Here is a 19275-nt window from a genome sequence, read left to right as displayed (position 1 = left end):
GTCTATGGCCTATGGGAGGCGTGTCTATGGCCTATGGGAGGCGTGTCTATGGCCTATGGGAGGCGTGTCTATGGCCTATGGGAGGCGTGTCTATGGCCTATGGGAGGCGTGTCTATGGCCTATGGGAGGCGTGTCTATGGCCTATGGGAGGCTTGTCCATGGCCTATGGGAGGCGTGTCTATGGCCTATGGAGGCGTGTCCATGGCCTATGGAGGCGTGTCCATGGCCTATGGAGGCGTGTCCATGGCCTATGGAGGCGTGTCCATGGCCTATGGAGGCGTGTCTATGGCCTATGGAGGCGTGTCTATGGCCTATGGAGGCGTGTCTATGGCCTATGGAGGCGTGTCTATGGCCTATGGAGGCGTGTCTATGGCCTATGGAGGCGTGTCTATGGCCTATGGAGGCGTGTCCATGGCCTATGGAGGCGTGTCCATGGCCTATGGAAGGCGTGTCTATGGCCTATGGAGGCGTGTCTATGGCCTATGGGAGGCGTGTCTATGGCCTATGGGAGGCTTGTCTATGGCCTATGGGAGGCTTGTCTATGGCCTATGGGAGGCTTGTCTATGGCCTATGGGAGGCGTGTCTATGGCCTATGGGAGGCGTGTCTATGGCCTATGGGAGGCATGTCTATGGCCTATGGGAGGCTTGTCTATGGCCTATGGGAGGCTTGTCTATGGCCTATGGGAGGCGTGTCTATGGCCTATGGGAAGCGTGTCTATGGCCTATGGAGGCTTGTGAAATATTAGTATTGATGATGTCTAACAGTAAATTCACAAGTAATGTGTGTGGTGCACATCCACTCCCTCACCAGTCCAGTCAGCTCCTCAATGTCCTGGATGGCTTGTAGTTTCACAGAGAGCACGTCTAGGGAGCCCCCCAATTCTGACCTGAGATACAGAAACACACATTGACACATCAGAGTGCTGCTTATATGATAGTTGGTGATGCTTGACCCTGCACATGTTAGGGTTGCCCGAGGGGCAGTGTAATCCACATTGGGAGACATCATGCAGTGTCGGGGGCCTCACTGCTCCACTCAGAACTATAGCGTGTGACGGGCAGGCGGTGGAGTAACCCAAGATGCCAGACAGTTTTTCTTGGCCGGGAAAAAAAATGTCATGCTTCGGAAAAAGAGATTCCCCAGCATGAGAAACACGTAAAGGAGAGAGAAGCACAGAGCCTGGCAAAGACTTCTTCTTCCTCCTCCTCCTCTCCATCCTTGTATATCTATCTGGCTCTCTTTCCCTCTCGCCTCGCCTTATTGGGATTGGAGGACGTGTGGAAGTTGGAAGATAATATATTTTACATTCCTGCAGTGAGTAGCAAAGAATAACGTTGCTTTCAGAAGGCTTTTGTTTGTGTGTGTGTGTGTGCGCCCGTGCGTGCACATGTGGTTTATACACATATTCCACCAGCTTTAAAGGGGCATGTCCTGTCATTTTTGTTACCCAAGTAATCCAACTACCACAGCAAATATAACTAATTTAACAGTCATTGTTCCTAATGTGATCCAGTAGGAGTAGAAATATAGGAGCTTAGGGCCATTGTCCTCATGTTGGGGATCTGGGAGGTCTGAAGTGCAGCCCAGAACAGGAGTCAGCTAGGAGCAGCTGTCTACGGGAGCCCTGGCTGGCTGCAGTAAAGCTGCTGCAGTAAAAGCCAGTCATTAATTAGCAGAGAGGAGCAGTAAGCCGCCCACAGGGCTTGGCCTAGACGCTCCAGCCTCAACTCACTCACTACCATTACTGCCCAAAGAAAACAAATCAAAACTACAATGATGATGATGGGATGTTAGCCTGTTAACCCTGTTCCTAATTGGATTCTAATAAAAACAAACTGGTGTAATAAACAGACAGGAAGCGGAGGTGGTGTTAAGGCAAAGTCATCAGTTTTCGTCCGTCTGCTGCGGCTGCGTGGCGGGTCCTGGCGGTTGCAAATCACTGAACTAGTAAAACACTAAAGCCTGCTGTAACTGTTCAATAACGACTAATGAAATACAAATAAATAAAATGCACGCAAACGACTGCATTGACGTCTTTACCTCCAGGATATGGCTTCCAGCTGCCTAATAGAATGGGTGTGCTTTCGTCTGTAGGCTATGCCAGCGATACTGTTAGGGATATCAAATTAGTGGTATGAATAAATGTATGAGAATACATACAGTACATACCATTTATCATTAAATGTTATGCCTACACAGGTGTGTATCTGCATAACGAAAAATAGAAAATGAGTTCTTCCACCTCCCGCCTCTACTATGGTTTTTCCCGATCTGCAGTGTCGTGGCCCAAATTCCCAGCAGGCCTCCGTGGAGAATTATTTTTTATTTTATTTTTTATTGTACCTTACCGTAATTTCTGGACTATTGAGCACACCTGAATATAAGCCGCACCCACAGAATTTTTTAAAAAGTATTATTTTGAACATAAATAAGCCGCACATGTCTATAAGCCGCAGGTGCCTACCGGTACATTGAAACAAATGAACTATACACAGGCTTTAACGAAACACGGCTTGTAACAAAAATAAATAGGCCTTAACGAAACACGGCTTGTAACAAAAAAAAAAAATTAGCAGTAAGCTTTAGTTGTCTTTTTGCACTGAGTCAATTCCTCACGCTGCTGTTTCCAACGTCATATCATCGACTCATTAAGACCAAGCTCCCGTGCAGCAGCTCTATTTCCTTTTCCAACAGCCAGATCAATCGCCTTCAACTTGAAAGCTGCATCATATGCATGTCTCCGTGTCTTTGCCATGATGAGGGTGACAAAATGACTACCGTAATCAGAATGATGGGAAGTTTGAGAGCGTTCGATTTAATCTAAACAGTAAACTAAAAAGTTGCTTGACCTTAACCCGTTCGGCAATTTCATTGGTCTAATGAAAGCTTCATGCCGCCAAAAAACTGAACACGTCACAGCATGTGTTTTTTTTGGAAGAAAAAAATTTGAAAGCGGGAAAAATCCATATATTAGCCGCGTCATTGTTTAAGCCGCGAGGTTCAAAGCGTGGGAAAAAAGTTGCGGCTTATAGTCCGGAAATTACGGTAATTTAACTAGGCAAGTCAGTTAAGAACAAATTCTTATTTTCAATTATGGCCTAGGAACAGTGGGTTAAACTGCCTTGTTCAGGGGCAGAATGACAGATTTGTACCTTGCCAGCTCGGGGATTCGATCTTGCAACCTTTCGGGTACAAGTCCAATGCTCTAACCATTAGGCTACCTGCCGCCCCAGAAGGAAAAGGAATGCTTTATATGGGTTTGTGTGCTTGTTGTCTCAGTCTCCAGGCAGCTCACCTGGACTGGTACAATCTGTAATAGGTATGCGTGTGTGTTTGTTTATATTCAGATTCAGGAGGCTCACCTATGTGCGAGTTGGTTCTCTTTGTTGTCGTTCTGGCTGAGATTTGTTGGCCGGAAGCGTTTTCTGGCCAGGGCTGCCTCCATGTCCTCCATCTCCCTCCTCCTCAGCTCTCTCATGGCTGAACGGATCAGCCGTCGCTCATCCAGGTCCATCGTCCCATCCAGCTACACACACACACACACACACACACACACACACACACAGAGGGTAAGAGCGGGAGGGTCAGCAAATGGAGAGCACATTGGAACACACACACATCTAAGAGAGCTGCCAAGGCACTCAACCTCTTCCACTACCATTTAAGAACACCCACCCACACAAAACACAAATGTTTGTAACAGACAACATGAAAACGGTGGGTCATGCTCTATTTCCAGAGTGGTAATTAGCCAGTCTGGCTGTGCTGTGCTGCTGGAGCTTTTTGGCCTTCCTCTGCCCTGTAAAGTCAAACAAATGTGGCAGTGCAGTCAAAGCACCTCTGGAATGGCTCCATGCTCACCCCAGCCTCTCCATGGGAAACAGGCTCTCCCCTCTTCTCTCCGGCCTGCCTCGCACGGTAGCCCCATCTGGCCCTCTTAAGATGTGCGTTCAGACGAGAGGGCAGAGTTATGGCCACCCTGCCCCGCGGAACACACAGCAGAATCCCCAGCATCTTGAAAATGTTATGCCTGATCTCTGATCAGTCATAGACCAGAGTTAAACGTAATCCTTCTTTTATGAGTGCTCAGTGTGCGACTTTCCCTTGCTTTGTTAAATAATCAAAGGAAGTTCAACATGGAGAGTGAGCAGTAGGAAGTGCTAGTTGTATATTAGTCTGTGAGAGCCAGGCAGGTTTGTATTGCTGTTGCTGCTGGGTCATGGCTTAGCATCCATAATGTGGTGGGGTCATGGGGTCAGCAGGGCTTATGGGAGGTTTTATAGTTTGGCGACAAGTCATTTAACTTCAATAAAGCACAGAGTGAGGACCACCTGAGCATGGAGCGGACAATGAGAAACAGACAGCGTCCCAGCTGCTGCTGAGCTAATGGGCTCTAGAAGAGAGGCTGGGCCCGGCTGACTGTAAACCGATAGCCCAGCTCTCTAGCTCTCTCTGAGCCCCAGGTACTATCCCATAGACATTCACATCTATGGGTATGTAGCTTCTCTCTGCTATGGAGCAGTTCCCTGGGTGCTGTGGATGGTGGTTGACTGAGACCGCCAATGAAGTGGCTACTTAGAGCTCTCATCCCAAAGCACTGAGCCTTTACACATCCTCAAGTGGCTTCATCAGTTAAAGGTGTTTTATTAGACATAGGCAGGATGAAAAGTGAGTGTGCGTGTATGTGTGTGTGGTGTGTGTCTGCAGGCAGCACACAGAATTTGTGTAAACCAGGTGCTTTAAAATGTCAGTGACAGCAGCACAAAGAGTATGGGAGAATGGAGAGAAAGTCTCCTGTCAGGTGGGACAGGCAGCAGAACTCTACTCCAGCAGACAACAGCAACCTGTCAACACACGCAGGGATGAAGAGCCCCATCTCCTCTGGCAGACAGACTGCATTGGGAGACCTAACACTTTCCTGAAGCAGCCCACATGGCCCAGGCACGTCATAAGTGTGCCAATGGCCCCCTCACTTACAGTAGGAGTGTGAGGGGTAGCAGGGGTTGTAAACTGGGGATTAAACAAGCCACCCTGAACAGCCCCTGTAACTGGTAAAGGAGGAACCAGAAGGTACAGTACTACTCATGGGGGAGGCACAGGGTCACTGGGTTTGAGGCCTCTGCGGTTCGGTCAAACAGAGCTAAGCGCCTCTTGCTCAAGGGGGCATCCGTCTAATCTGACTGAGGAGAAAATGTGTGTGTGAGAGTGAGTGAGTGAGTGAGTGAGTGTGAGAGCGAGGAAAAAGAGAAGATATGAATGAAGGAGAGACAAAAAAACAGTAGTTAATGGTGGGATAGGATGACAGGAGAGAAATTAAGGAAAAAGAGAGAGCCATTATGCCTAAAACTGGGCAGACAAGAGCAGGGTTGGAAAGGCCAGGTCATTCCTGCTGACTCAGGAGTGGAGAGAGGCGAGGAGGGCAATCAGCTCTGGATAAGAGCGTCTGCTAAATGACTTAAATGTAAATGTAAATCAGCAACACACACAGCCAGGGACTGGGACAGACAGACAGGCTCACACAGGTGATACATGGGCTGGAAGCATGTCCAGAGTAGGACAGGGTCGAGGGCGCAGGCGGGAGAGGAGGAAATGAAAATGCACGTGTTCACTTCCACGCAGTGTCTCTCTCACACCCACCACACAGACACACACAGGGTGGTCCCTTTATGCACAATGAGCTTTTTGCTGCGTAAATGCTATCATTTTATTACATATCCCAATATGCTGCCAAGTTCTTAACTAGGATTTAGTGTTTTACTTTGAATAATTTAGAGATTTATTTATTCATTTTCAGATAACAGAGAGCACCTGGAGCCGGAGAGACAAACCAGTGAAAACAGGTGAGAGCTAGGCTACAACTATAGCACAAATTAAGCACACCAAATACTCCACCACACGCTGCCTGTGTGGGAGGGAGTCAATCACATTCATTTCTGTTGATCAAGAGGAAGAATGCCATAAAAACTTTCTTCAGAGCATGAACAGAGCATGTGACGGACTGCAGATGGACGGTGGTCTGGCTGGCATTACCAGCTGTCCAGATTAATTACCCTAATCCTTACAACACACACAGACATTTAGATCACAAGATGAAACAATAACTTGTAATCATCAGGACTCTGACTTTTGCCCGATGCCGACAGCACGTTACCAAGTAACAGCATCAAGTTGGTTCCAAAGAGTCTCCAACTGGCCAATATATTCACAGGATTTAACCTAACATCAACCTGATAGGTCCAGACATGCAGGGCGAGAAAATGACTGTTGGCAGCAGGCCAGCAGCTGTAACCGTCTTTCCCTCCATCTGTCCATTTGGAAAAAGGGGGAAGAAGGATAAGAAAACCTTGTGGCAACGACAGGAAAGTAATGTGCAATAGAGCAAATAAAACATACATTTGACTTGGGCGTCTGCCAAGAAAAACACAAAATAACCAGACACAGAAACACAGTTATTTCACTTTTGACTCCTAGGGGTGTGTAATCGATACAGGGAGCCAGCCCACTGTACTGGTATACAGTGCCTTTGAGAAATTATTCATACCCCTTGATTTATTCCACACCCAGAATTCAAAATGGATTAAATAGAGGTTTTTCCCCTAACCCATCTACACACAATGACATAGTGAATGATCACATTTACATAATCATTCACACCCCTGAGTCAATACTTTGTAGAAGCACCTTTGGCAGTGATTACAGTTGTGAGTTTTTCTGGGTAAGTCTGTTATATCTTTCCTCACCTGGATTATTATTTTCTAAATTCTTCAAGCTCTGTCAAATTGGTTGTTGACCATTGCTATACAACCATTTGCAGGTCTTGCCATAGATTTTAAAGTATATTTAAGTAAAAACTGGGCCACTCAGGAACATTCACTGTCCTCTTGGTAAGCAGCTCCTGTGTCAATTTGGCCTTGTGTTTAAGGTTACTGTCCTGCTGAAAGGTGAATTCATCTCCCAGTGTCTGGTGGAAAGCATACTGAACCCCTAGGATTTTCTCTGTGCTTAACACCATTCCCTTTCTTTTTTATCCTGAAAAAGTATGGTCCTTAATGATTACAAGCATACCCATAAAATGATGCAGCCACCACTATGCTTGAAATTATGGAGAGTGGTACCCAGTAATGTGTTGAATCGGATTTGCCCCAAACATAACACTTTGTATTCAGGACAATAATGTAATTGCTTTTCCACATTTTTTGCAATATTACTTTAGTGCCTTGTTGCAAACATGATGCATGTTTTGAATTGTTTTTATTCTTTACAGGCTTTCTTTTCACTCTGTCAATTAGTAAATGTAGTTACTCGACAATACTAACCTATCAGCCATTAAACTCTATTTTAAAATCACCATTGGCCTCATGGTGAAAACCCTGTGTGGTTTCCTTCCTCTCCGGCAACTAAGTCAGGAAGGATGCCTTTATCTTTGCAGTGACTGGGTGTATCCAAAGTGTAATTAATAACTTCACCATACTCAAAGGGATATTCAGTGTCTGCTTTTTATGTTTGATTTTTTTTTTTACCCATCTTTGTGAGGCATTGGAAAACCTCCCTGGTCTTTTTTATTGCATACAGAGGGAATCCATGCAACTTATGTGACTTGTTAAGCATTTTTTTTACTCCTGAACTGATTTAGGCTTGACATAAAGGGGTTGAATACTTTACTGACGCAATACATTTCAGCTTTACATTTTTTTTTAAATTAATTTGTTAATTTGTAAATAATTCTAAAACCCAAATTCCACTTTGACATTATGGGGTATTTTGTGTAGATCAGTGACACAAAATATCAATTGAATCCATTTTAAATTCAGGCTGTAACACAAAATTTGGAAAAAGTCAAGAGGTGTGAATACTTTATGAAGGCACTGTATTTCTATAATGGAACATACCAATATGTAGCTATACCCAGGGCACTGCGTTCATCCACCTCTGGCCTGCTCGCCTCCCTACCTCTGAGGAAGCACAGTTCCCGCTCAGCCCAGTCAAAACTGTTCGCTGCTCTGGCACCCCAATGGTGGAACAAGCTCCCTCACGATGCCAGGACAGCGGAGTCAATCACCACCTTCCGGAGACACCTGAAACCCCACCTCTTTAAGGAATACTTGGGATAGGATAAAGTAATCTTTCTAACCCCCCCCCCCCCCTTAAAAGATTTAGATGCACTATTGTAAAGTGGTTGTTCCACTGGATATCATAAGGTGAATGCACCAATTTCTAAGTCTTCTAAATGACTTAAATGTAATGTAAAATCATGTGTTCTTGCATTGGAATTATTTTGAATTCTGCTTATTTCAAGGTATACCACAAAAATGTTTTTTTTTTAATTTAACCAGGTTAGTCAATTAAGAACACATTCTTATTTGAATTCATCCTGTTAGAATACCCAGCTTTGGTGAAGGCCTTGTCCGCATTAGCATTGGACCCAACAAATAACTTTTGACATGGGAAACAAAATGCTGCATCTGCAGTAACCAAGTATTGTAGCCACTCTCCTATGAACCAGTTGCTATTAAATGAATGTTTTTGGACTGAGAACCTGCGGCTAGTGTAGGATTCTAGGCTAAGCTGGGCTGGCTCCTCTTTTCCAAGATCATCAGGAACAGTTGGAGGGGGCTGTGGAGCCATTATCCTGGCAATGCTTGTGGAAGGGTGGGTAGGCTCTGCAAGCGGAACTAGCTGGAGCTCCGCAGCATCGTCGCTGCTGGATTTGCTGGCGGCCTTGGTGATTTGATGCTGCTGCTCATCACTCTCCTTCTGGATTTGTTTGGGTACTTTGGCGAAGCCAATTTCTGATATATATCGTGGCATATTAGGTGTTTCGAGCTAGCTAAACTCTGTAGTGGTGAGGAAGAGTTAAGTGAAGCAACTTCAACAGTAAGCTTGACCCCGCTCTTATAAATCTAAATCAAATATTATAGGCGGAGGGCGTATCACGTTATTCATTTAGCCTACCACAGATACGTTTTTTCCCGCTTTTTATTGAAACCCAAAGGAGTGATACCTAACCACCCCAGTGGCTTTCCACAGCCCCCATACACTCACTGCGACGCGCTCTGTCCATTGTGCTAACACAGCACAGCGAATAGACAGATTTTGCGGCAACCTGTCACTAAATCATTTTGCCTCCTTGTGGAGCCGGGCCCGCCCACGCATGGAACTCCTCATAACAGACCCTGCATCAAGAGGATCCCTTCTCTACCCCCCTTCCATCACTCTTCCTCTCCCATCTCTCTCTCTGTTACCCCTCTGAAAACAATGGCTGCACAGTATAGTGAGGTGTAATCTGGCCCTGGGTTATTCAGTGCATATTAAACTCCTTTATTTCCCCTTGGAAGCTACAGGCTGGGGCCAGGCAGGAAATCAAAAGTCTTTCAGCCGTCTCATATGCAATACGGCTCTTATGTACTATGATCATATTTCCATTTTAAATGGGTGTGGTATGCATTACTCATGTTGTTTGCCAGTGGCATTGGGGAATGGTTCAGAAGGTTTTTTCTGTCTGTTATGATGGACTTTCAGTTCTCTTTTGACAGCCAACAGCTAGCTAGTGGTGGGATGCCAAGAAAATAACATAATATTGGACAGCAGGACACCTGAGACCCTCCTGTTATATACAAAATGTATCTCTACTGAGTCCATCACGCTCACCTCTGTTTGTTCCTGTCTATCTCTCGGTTTGTGCCAGGCTGGCTTCCTCAGTGGCAGCTGGTAATCCGCTCTGACTCGGCTCTGAGGAGTGTGCTATGCCCTTATAAGGACAAACTAACTCTGGGCCTCACACTGGAGTCTGAGGCACTGATCCAATCTGCTGCTTTGGCTACACTCTAACCCCTGTTCTGGAAATTATTACACCCCCCATCATACACACAAACACCCACTTTTCATCCTTTGTTTTGAATATTTTTTCAGCCGTAAACACTTGAGCTCTTACCGGATGCCCGTCAGGATGCCTACCCAAACCATACGTTTGATATACCCGTCAAATTAACAAAAACAATTTAACTGGAATTGAGACATACTTTTTCATTTACCAATATGGACGCACACCCGCTGTCAGTCAAAAGGTTACAACACAGCCTGAGGGTTTGTTGTGCTCTGAGACCGGGCTGGAGGGAGGAGGAGAGTGGGATTCCTTCCAGAGGTAGGCTGTGATGTAGAGTAACTACAGACTGGAGTGGAGTAGCAGCAGGACGTTGCTCAGCCCGCGTGATTGTAAGTCGCTCGGTACCTTGGGGAGGCTGGTGGCTGTTCTTTCTCTGCCCTGACACATAGCAGACACACGGTCTCTGCCTGCCTGTCTGTCATCCTACAGCAGGGATGGGCAACTCCAGTCCTCGGGGGCCTGATTGGTTTCACACTTTTGCTTCAGTTAACACACCAGACACAACTAATCATGATCTTGAGTTTAGAATGCAGTTAGTTTAATGAGCCGTGTTTGCTAGGGATGGAGAAAAAGTGACACCACTCCGGCCCCTGAGGACTGGAGTTGCCCATCGCTGGCCTACAGGGAGAGTGACCAGAGCATGGCAATATGTATTTTCCTCTGTGGTTAAGACCTGGACTGCACTGGCCAGAAGTGTGTTGGCACGGAGTTCAAGACAGCAGCACTGTACTGAACTGAATGTGATTGCAACACCCACATCTCCATGTATCCCTTGCCAAGCCGCTCTTTTTAGTGGCTGGTCCACATGACTTCTGACACTTGGCCATGCCTATAACTCGTGCTCAACTTTTCAACTAAACCTTGACACTATATTTACTATAACTTTGTAACAAGCAAGCTGAAACTGCTCAAGGACTACCCTTGAGAAGCAGTCCTCCCCTGACCTCATAATCTGAGACTTAGCTATAAGGCTTCATTCTGGAGATAGTTAGTTACATTGTGTCACCTACTTATGTGGTACCGTTGTTGTGGTGATATTAAGGCTTGGACTGGTATGTAGCTGCTCTGGTTTCTTTTCCCTACTGTAGTGTTTCACCACAGACCGGCAGAGACAGACGTGGGCTTGGTGCTTTATTCCGTGGTGTCCTCAGGAGCCTGTCCCCAGCTGGTGGGCATTATGAGCAGGGCCTGGTGCGTCATAGTCGCCCGATAATTGAGTGATTGATTGGGCTACTTCAGCCGCATTACTTTTTGGACAAGTTTGAGGTTTTAATTCCATGGAAATGTGCCATTAGTCTATAGGAAGGTGACTCACACGGGGCTGCATGACTTTAAAAGGCTGCTTATTAAAAAGTTTTAAGCTCGTTTAAACCACAGTACATTAAGTAAGTTGACACGTTTCCCATGGGCAGTGAAACAGGGCTCCCAGCTCTGTTCATAACTTTGGTGTATTTGATGGAGGAAATGAAAAGGGTTCAAATGTCACAGGATCGCCTGCTTGCCTTTTTTTCCTCGGCCTCCTCCCTCGTCTCTTCTGTCTGTGAGAACCACCCCACCTCCTCTGTTTCCTAATGCACCCCCTAATGAACCCCTAACTGCCTGGATCTTGAGACTCCACCTTCCTTTCCCACCACAGTGTCATGGTGATCAGGACAGAACATCCCGGGAGAGCGGAGTGCTCTCGGTCCAGCAGAGAGCTACATACTGGCTACAGAACATTCAGTACTGTGAGAATAGTGTCTCGGCTCAGGAAACGCTCCTTTCTTCATCAGTGTTGTTTTTGTTTGACCAAAGTGACGGTTATTAACCTGTGCACTACAGTTTTCAGTTTGAAAAATGCACATTGGTGCAGGGAGCCCTTACTAATCATCTGGACATGTCCCTGTCTACACCTCCTTTCCTTCTCCCTCTCCTGCCATACAGTACCTTCAGAAAGTATTTACACCCCTTGAATTTTTCAAAATGTTATTACAGCCTCAATTTAAAATGGATTCAATTGGGATTTAATACCCCATAATGTCAATGTGGATTTTTTTTTTAATGACTACCTAGTCTCTGTACCCCACACATGCATACCCCACACATACAGATAATTGTAAGGTCCCTCAGTTGAGCAGTGAATTTCAGACAAAGACCAGGGAGGTTTTCTAATTTCTCGCAAAGAAGGGCACCTATGGGTAAAAATAAAACCTTGAATATCCCTTTGAGCATGGTGAAGTTATTAATTACACTTTGGAGGGGGTATCGATACACCCAGTCACTGCAAAGATAAAAGGCATCCTTCCTGACTTAGTTGCCTGAGAGGAAGGAAACCACACAGGGGTTTCACCATCAGGCCAATGGTGATTTTAAAATAGAGTTTAATGGCTGATAGGTTAGTATTGTCGAGTAACTACATTTACTAATTGACAGAGTGAAAAGAAAGCCTGTAAAGAATAAAAACAATTCAAAACATGCATCATGTTTGCAACAAGGCACTAAAGTAATATTGCAAAAAATGTGGAAAAGCAATTACATTATTGTCCTGAATACAAAGTGTTATGTTTGGGGCAAATCCGATTCAACACATTACTGGGTACCACTCTCCATAATTTCAAGCATAGTGGTGGCTGCATCATGTTATGGGTATGCTTGTTAAGGACAAGACTTTTTCAGGATAAAAAAGAAAGTGAATAGTGTTAAGCACAGAGAAAATCCTAGGGGTTCAGTATGCTTTCCACCAGACACTGGGAGATGAATTCACCTTTCAACAGGACAGTAACCTTAAACACAAGGCCAAATTGACACAGGAGCTGCTTACCAAGAGGACAGTAAATGTTCCTGAGTAGCCCAGTTTTTACTTAAATATACTTTAAAATCTATGGCAAGACCTGAAAATGGTTGTATAGCAATGGTCAACAACCAATTTGACAGAGCTTGAAGAATTTAGAAAATAATAATCCAGGTGAGGAAAGATATAACAGACTTACCCAGAAAAACTCACAACTGTAATCACTGCCAAAGGCGCTTCTACAAAGTATTGACTCAGGGGTGTGAATGATTATGTAAATGTAATCATTCACTATGTCATTGTGTGTAGATGGGTTAGGGGAAAAACCTCTTTAATCCATTTTGAGGCCAATGGTGATTTTAAAACAGTTTGCTGTGAAAAAAAAGGAAATTGTTACTCCACAATACTAACCTAAATGACAGTGAAAATTAGGAAGCCTGTACGTAATAAAAAGTATTCCAATATACGAATGACCAAAAGTATGTGGACACTTGCTTGTCGAACATCTCATTCCAAAATCATGGCCATTAATATGGAGTTGGTCCCCCCCATTAGATGTTGGGACTTGCTTCCATTCAGCCACAAGAGCATTAGTGAGGTCGGGCACTGATGTTGGGCGATTAGGCCTGGCTCGCAGTCGGCGTTCCAATTCATCCCAAAGGTTTTCGATGGGGTTGAGGTCAGGGCTCTGTGCAGGCCATTCAAGTTTTTCCCTCACCGATCAACAAAACATTTCTATATTTATTTATTTTGTCGTTTTTACCCTTTTTTCTCTCCAATTTCATGATATCCAATTGGTAATTACAGCCTTGTCCCATCGCTGCAACTCCGTACGGACTCTGGAGAGGCGAAGGTCGAGAGTCATGCATCATCCGAAACACGACCCCACCGTTTCTTGACACACTACTTGCTTAATCCGGAAGCCAGCCGCACCAAAAATGTCGGAGGAAACACCGTACAGCTGGCGACCGAAGTCAGCGTGCATGCGCCCAGCCACCACAAGGAGCACTAGAGCGCGATGGGACAAGGACATCCCAGCCGGCCAAACCCCTCCCGCCCCATAACCCGGACAATGCTGGGCCAATTGTGTGCCACCTCATGGGTCTCTCGATTGAGGCCAGCTGCGACACTGCCCGGTCGGCTGCGATGCAGTGCCTCAGACCGCTGCGCCACTCGAGTGCCCAACAAACCATTTCTGTATGGACCTTGCTTTGTGCATGGGGGCATTGTAATGCTGAAACTGCTCCCGACAAACAGTTCTTGTGCTGACGTTGCTTCCAGAGGCAATTTGGAACTCGGTAGTGAGTGTTGCAACCGAGGAAAAACAGTATTTAAACGCTTCAGCACTCGGAGATCACATTCTGTGAGCTTGTGTGGCCTTTCATTTCATGGCTGAGCCGTTGTTGCTCCTAGATGTTTCCACTTCAAAATAACAGCACTTATTTTATCGGGGCAGCTCTAGTAGGGCAGAAATTTGACGAACTGACTTGTTGGAAAGGTGGCATCCTATGACGGTGCCACGCTGAAAGTCACTGAGCTCTTCAGTAAGGCCATTCTACTGCCAATGTTTGTCTATGGAGATTGCATGGCTGTGTACTCAATTTTATAGACCTGTCAGCAACGGGTGTGGCTGAAATAGCCGAATCAATTTTCTGCCTCCCATTCAAAACCACCACGTTCTCAGTTTCCAATTTCTTTGTTGCTATTGTTTTCAGACTTTTATCTCCATATCTGATCCTAAAAGTATTGCACAACACATGCAGCTTAGAGCAACCATTGTAATGCTGTCATAATGCATTTACATTAGAGTGGACAGGCACAAAAGAAAGAGGACCCCTCATCATTGTTCCGAACATCATTGTACACTATGTCACAAGCTTTCTAAGCAGGCCTGGTTCTTGACTCCTGTTGGATGTCCTCTCTGAAATCCCTGATAACAGCAACTTGGAGCATGATGGGTAGCCCTACTCCAAATATGGAACATGTTGTTACCCTCACGACACACGTCTAATTGAATCTCTGCACGACCAATTTGTTGGACTTAACCCTTTCATGCGTGAGTTCCAAACATCTCTAACGGTCTCCTCCGTGAGTTTTTTTTATGCACGTGATGGTAGAATGTTCTCTGCATTTCAGAAAGTGATTGGTACGCAACAGTACATTTAATCCGCGTTGCCCTCAAGCCAAGGCACGCAGCCTGTTTTTATTTATAGGCTGTTTTCAACTTGTCAAATTCAAATTATTTTTTAACAAGTTTTTTATTTTCTAAGAACAGTTTGAATTGTGTTCCACCACCTCATTCATTTACATAAAAAAGTAGTAATTTTTACTTTTGCGGCACAATGCATTTTTTGACATTTCTGCCCCGGACATAATTCCCCAAACAGTTTCCCATTTTTGTGCAGTTCAAGTCTGCAGACATTTTGTGCATCTCCTGTCCTGCACACACACACACACACGTGTTCTCATATTCCGTCTGTTGCCTGCATCGCAGTCAAAGCAGTTTTCGTTACCAATAATAACTTTGGAAATGTGTGCGTTTCTATCAAAGTGCCTTATTACGTTATAGTTTCTGCATGTCGTGTTGTCTTTTGTACTGTTGCATAATATTTGTGTATATTCCTTATAACCACGGACACGCGAGGTAACGTTACTCATTTCATAACCTTTATGGTGTCATACTCAATGCTCAGGTAGCTAGCTACATTCTTCTATTAGCTCTGGAAAACAATGCTAATTTCGTCAAAGAAGTATTAGCTTGTGTTGTATTTTGAAGCTACCCTGGCCTTTATGACTCCCAAGAGGCGCAGCTGTCTAAGGCACAGCATCTCAGTGCTAGAGGCGTCACTACAGACACCCTGGTTCAAATCCAGGCTGCGTTTCTATCAAAGTAAGTGGCTTATTACGTTAATAGTTTCTGTATGTGTTTTGCATGTGAACTGTATGTCAAATTACAAAAAAATACCTTGTTCAGTAACTATGTGGCCACTGAGGACAGGTTCAATCAGGAAAAATATCTTCTACCACTGGGTCGTTTTCCGAGTGCATTCCACAAAGCTGTTTATCATGTCCGCCTTATCCACTGCCCCCATTTTGAGGTTATAGTCAAGCACAGTCTGGTTTGATTTTTCTCTTTCCCGTCAGGTGGTCCACCTTCCCTGTGGCCGACATGGTTGCTGTATGGACAGTGGAGAGGACATGGATGTCTCGTTTGTCATGCCACTTTACTGCCAGCTGTTGACCGTTCTCCTTGAACTCCACCTCCCCTCTCGGCATCTTCCTGCATCCGAAAGCAGGCATCCCCTTCCTGTTTGACCTGACTGTACCACAGGCCCCTGTGCTGTTGGAGAGCAGATGCTGGAAGAGTGTGGGACTGCTGTAACAATTGTCCACATACAAAGTGTGTCCTTTGCTGAGATGAGGAGCCAGCATGGTCATCACCATGGACCCGGACACCCCAAGTCCCTCATACTCATCAATGCATAGGTCCTTGTATGGCACAAAGACTCAACCAAACGCTATTGTCAGGCTGGTAAGAACATTTCTTATTTTGTATAACGGGTCATTTAGGATGGCAGTCGCATTGTTGACGAAATCCAGGCATCGCAGCAGAGCTAGGAAGCGGTCTTGGGAAAAGAGGGTGGCAAAGAAGGGAGTTGCAAACATAGGATCTGTGCTCCAGTATTCTTTTAGGGAGTTGTACTTTACTATCCCCGTGAGAAGGACTGTCACCACGAAGGTATACATTTCAATAATTGTGGTTGTCACCCCCACTCCTGGCTCTCTCTTCTCCTGTAGCTCCAAGGCATAGTGATCGGTCTCTACTATGTCTCCCACCAACTCCTCTGCCAGAAACAACTTGAAGCACTGCCTCAGATGGAAATGGCAAGGGGCGTTGCACTCCAGACTGGGACTCAAAGCAAACAGCAGGGCCAGGAGGGGTGAAATGGCTGGCAGCCCTCCAGCTACCACAGAACTCCTTTACTTCATCCAATGTCAGTCTGTCTCCATCACCACCAGCATCTTCAAAGGGACCTGGGACTTTGTCAGTGGACAAGGGGTCCTCAGATTCAGGGTTCTCAATGGCTGGGGTGCAGCTCCTCACTGTCAGAATCTGATTCCTGACTTTCATACTCAGACTCATTGTCAGAATTTTAAAAAAATCTACAGAATTTCCACATTTGTGAGTTGTCTCCTTTTGAAAGACATTGCGAATGCTACAGCTTAGCTCACTAGCTACATACATAAACAACACTGAGTGGGAGGTTACGCGATTGACTGCCAGCACGCGCCACTTGTATCAATAAATCACTATCAGAAAATGTGTGGTAATTATTGATATACTGTTTTATTCACATGTTTTCAAGTACCGGTGATAAATCATGCATTCCCATTTTTGCAAAGAATGTAATATTATGTGTGTAAAATACTTTTTTGAAGGTTGTACTGATTATGATGAGCTAAGCTAATTCCAGCTATGTGTGGAGCCATGTTTGTTGACATACAATGCATTCTGGGTTTCACGTAATCGTCTGTCGGACCAAAGATGTTATAACAAAAGGAGGTGAGTAAGGGTTCACTCATTTTTTGAGAAGTACAGGAAGTGAATGGTGGTATGTTAACCTCTACGGGCTAGGGGGCAGCATTGAGAATTTTTGAAAAAATGTGTGCCCATTTTTAACTGCCTCCTACACCAACTCAGAAGCTAGAATATGCATATTATTGTTCAGGGTTGGATAGAAAACACCCTAAAGTTTCTAAAACTGTTTGAATGGTGTCTGAGTATAACAGAACTCCTATGGCAGGCAAAAACCTGACAAGGTTTCATGCAGGAAGTGGCCTGTCTGACAAGGAGTCGTTCTTCTTGTCTCTGTTTATTGAAGAGTAAGGATCTTAGCTGTAACGTGACAATTCCTAGGGCTCCAATAGGCTCTCAGAACCCGGGAAAAACCTGAACGATGACGAGGCAGCCTCAGGCTGAAACACATCTCCTTTTCCAAGTGTCGCATCAGGGGACAACAGAATTAGGCGCGTGCGCGATTCGCCCCCGTGGAGTATTTTCATTCGGCTGTTTAGCTAATTGCAGATTCCCGGTCGGAATATTATCGCTTTTCTACGAGATAAATTGCATAAAAAAATTATTTTAAACAGCGGTTGACATGCTTCGAAGTACGGTAACGGAATATTTAGAAATTTTTTGTCACGTTCTGCGCCATGCGCACGACCGTGATTTAGCATTCTGATAGTGTCTAGAACGCACGAACAAAACGCCGCTGTTTGGATATAACGATGGATTATTTGGGACCAAACCTACATTTGTTATTGAAGTAGAAGTCCTGGGAGTGCATTCTGACGAAGAACAGGAAAGGTAAGACCATTTTTCTTATAGGAAATATGATTTTGATGAAGGCTAAACTTGCCGGGTGTCTAAATAGCTAGCCCTTGATGGCTGGGCTATGTACTCAGAATATTGCAAAATGTGCTTCATCCGAAAAGCTATTTTAAAATCGGACATATCGAGTGCATAGAGGAGTAATTATCTATAATTCTTAAAATAATTGTTATGCTTTTTGTGAACGTTTATCATGAGTAATTTAGCAAATTGTTAGTAAATTCCCCGGAAGTTTGCGGGGGGTATGCTTTTTCTGAACGTCACATGCTAATGTAAAAAGCTGGTTTTTGATACAAATATGAACTTGATTGAACAGACATGCATGTATTGTATAACATAAGGTCCTAGGTGTGTCATCTGATGAAGATAATCAAAGGTTAGTGCTGCATTTAGCTGTGGTTTAGGTTTTTGTGACATTATATGCTAGCTTGAAAAATGGGTGTCTGATTATTTCTGGCTGGGTACTCTGCTGACATAATCTAATGTTTTGCTTTCGTTGTAAAGCCTTTTTGAAATCGGACAGTGTGGTTAGATTAACAAGAGTCTTGTCTTTAAATAGCTGTAAAATAGTCATATGTTTGAGAAATTGAAGTAATCACATTTCAAACGTTTTAAAAATCGCGCCACAGGATTACACTAGCTGTTACGTAGGTGGGACGAATTCGTCCCGCCGGTCCCATAGAGGTTAACGATGGTAGACGACACACCCCTTCAACATGCATACTATAAACAGACCAAACTCATCTCTTCCTAAAATTATCCGCTGCCATTGTTGCAACCTCTTTTACTCGTCTGTTCAACCTCTCCATACGAAAGCAGCTGCAGTCATCCCCCTCTTCAAAGGGGGAGACACTCTAGACCTATATGCATCCTGCCCTGCCTTTCTAAAGTCTTCGAAAGCCAAGTGAACAAACAGATCACCGACCATCTCAAATCCCACCATACCTTCTCCGCTACGCAGTCCGGTTGTCCGAGCTGGCCATGGGTGCACCTCAGCCCCGCTCAAGGTCCTAAACGATATCATAACCACCATCGATAAAAAAACAGTACTGTGCAGCCGTATTCGTCGACCTGGCCAAGGCTTTCGACTGTCAATCATCGTATTCTTATCGGCAGACTCAACAGCCTTGGTTTCTCTAATGACTGCCTCGCCTGGTTCACTAACTACTTCTCAGATAGAGTTCAGTGTGTCAAATCGGAGGGCCTGTTGTCCGAACCTCTGGCAGTCT

At 44.9% G+C, this 19275-nt stretch overlaps 1 protein-coding gene across 5 annotated transcripts in view; it reads right to left on the bottom strand.

Moving 5' to 3' along the window:
* Positions 1-19275, bottom strand: part of LOC115200175 (smoothelin) — a 94093-nt gene that overhangs the window by 43897 nt on the left and 30921 nt on the right. For all 5 annotated transcript variants that reach the window (XM_029762988.1, XM_029762992.1, XM_029762990.1 and 2 more), the window contains exons 2-3: positions 3364-3527; positions 809-887 (exon numbers count right to left, since the gene is read on the bottom strand). In XM_029762988.1, the coding sequence (XP_029618848.1) occupies positions 809-887; positions 3364-3527 (243 nt within the window). The remainder of the gene's footprint in view (positions 1-808; positions 888-3363; positions 3528-19275) is intronic.

The sequence above is a fragment of the Salmo trutta genome, chromosome 9 (assembly GCF_901001165.1).
Source record: "Salmo trutta chromosome 9, fSalTru1.1, whole genome shotgun sequence".
In the NCBI taxonomy this organism is placed as follows: Eukaryota; Metazoa; Chordata; class Actinopteri; order Salmoniformes; family Salmonidae; genus Salmo; species Salmo trutta.
This window is presented reverse-complemented; position numbering and strand designations above follow the sequence as displayed.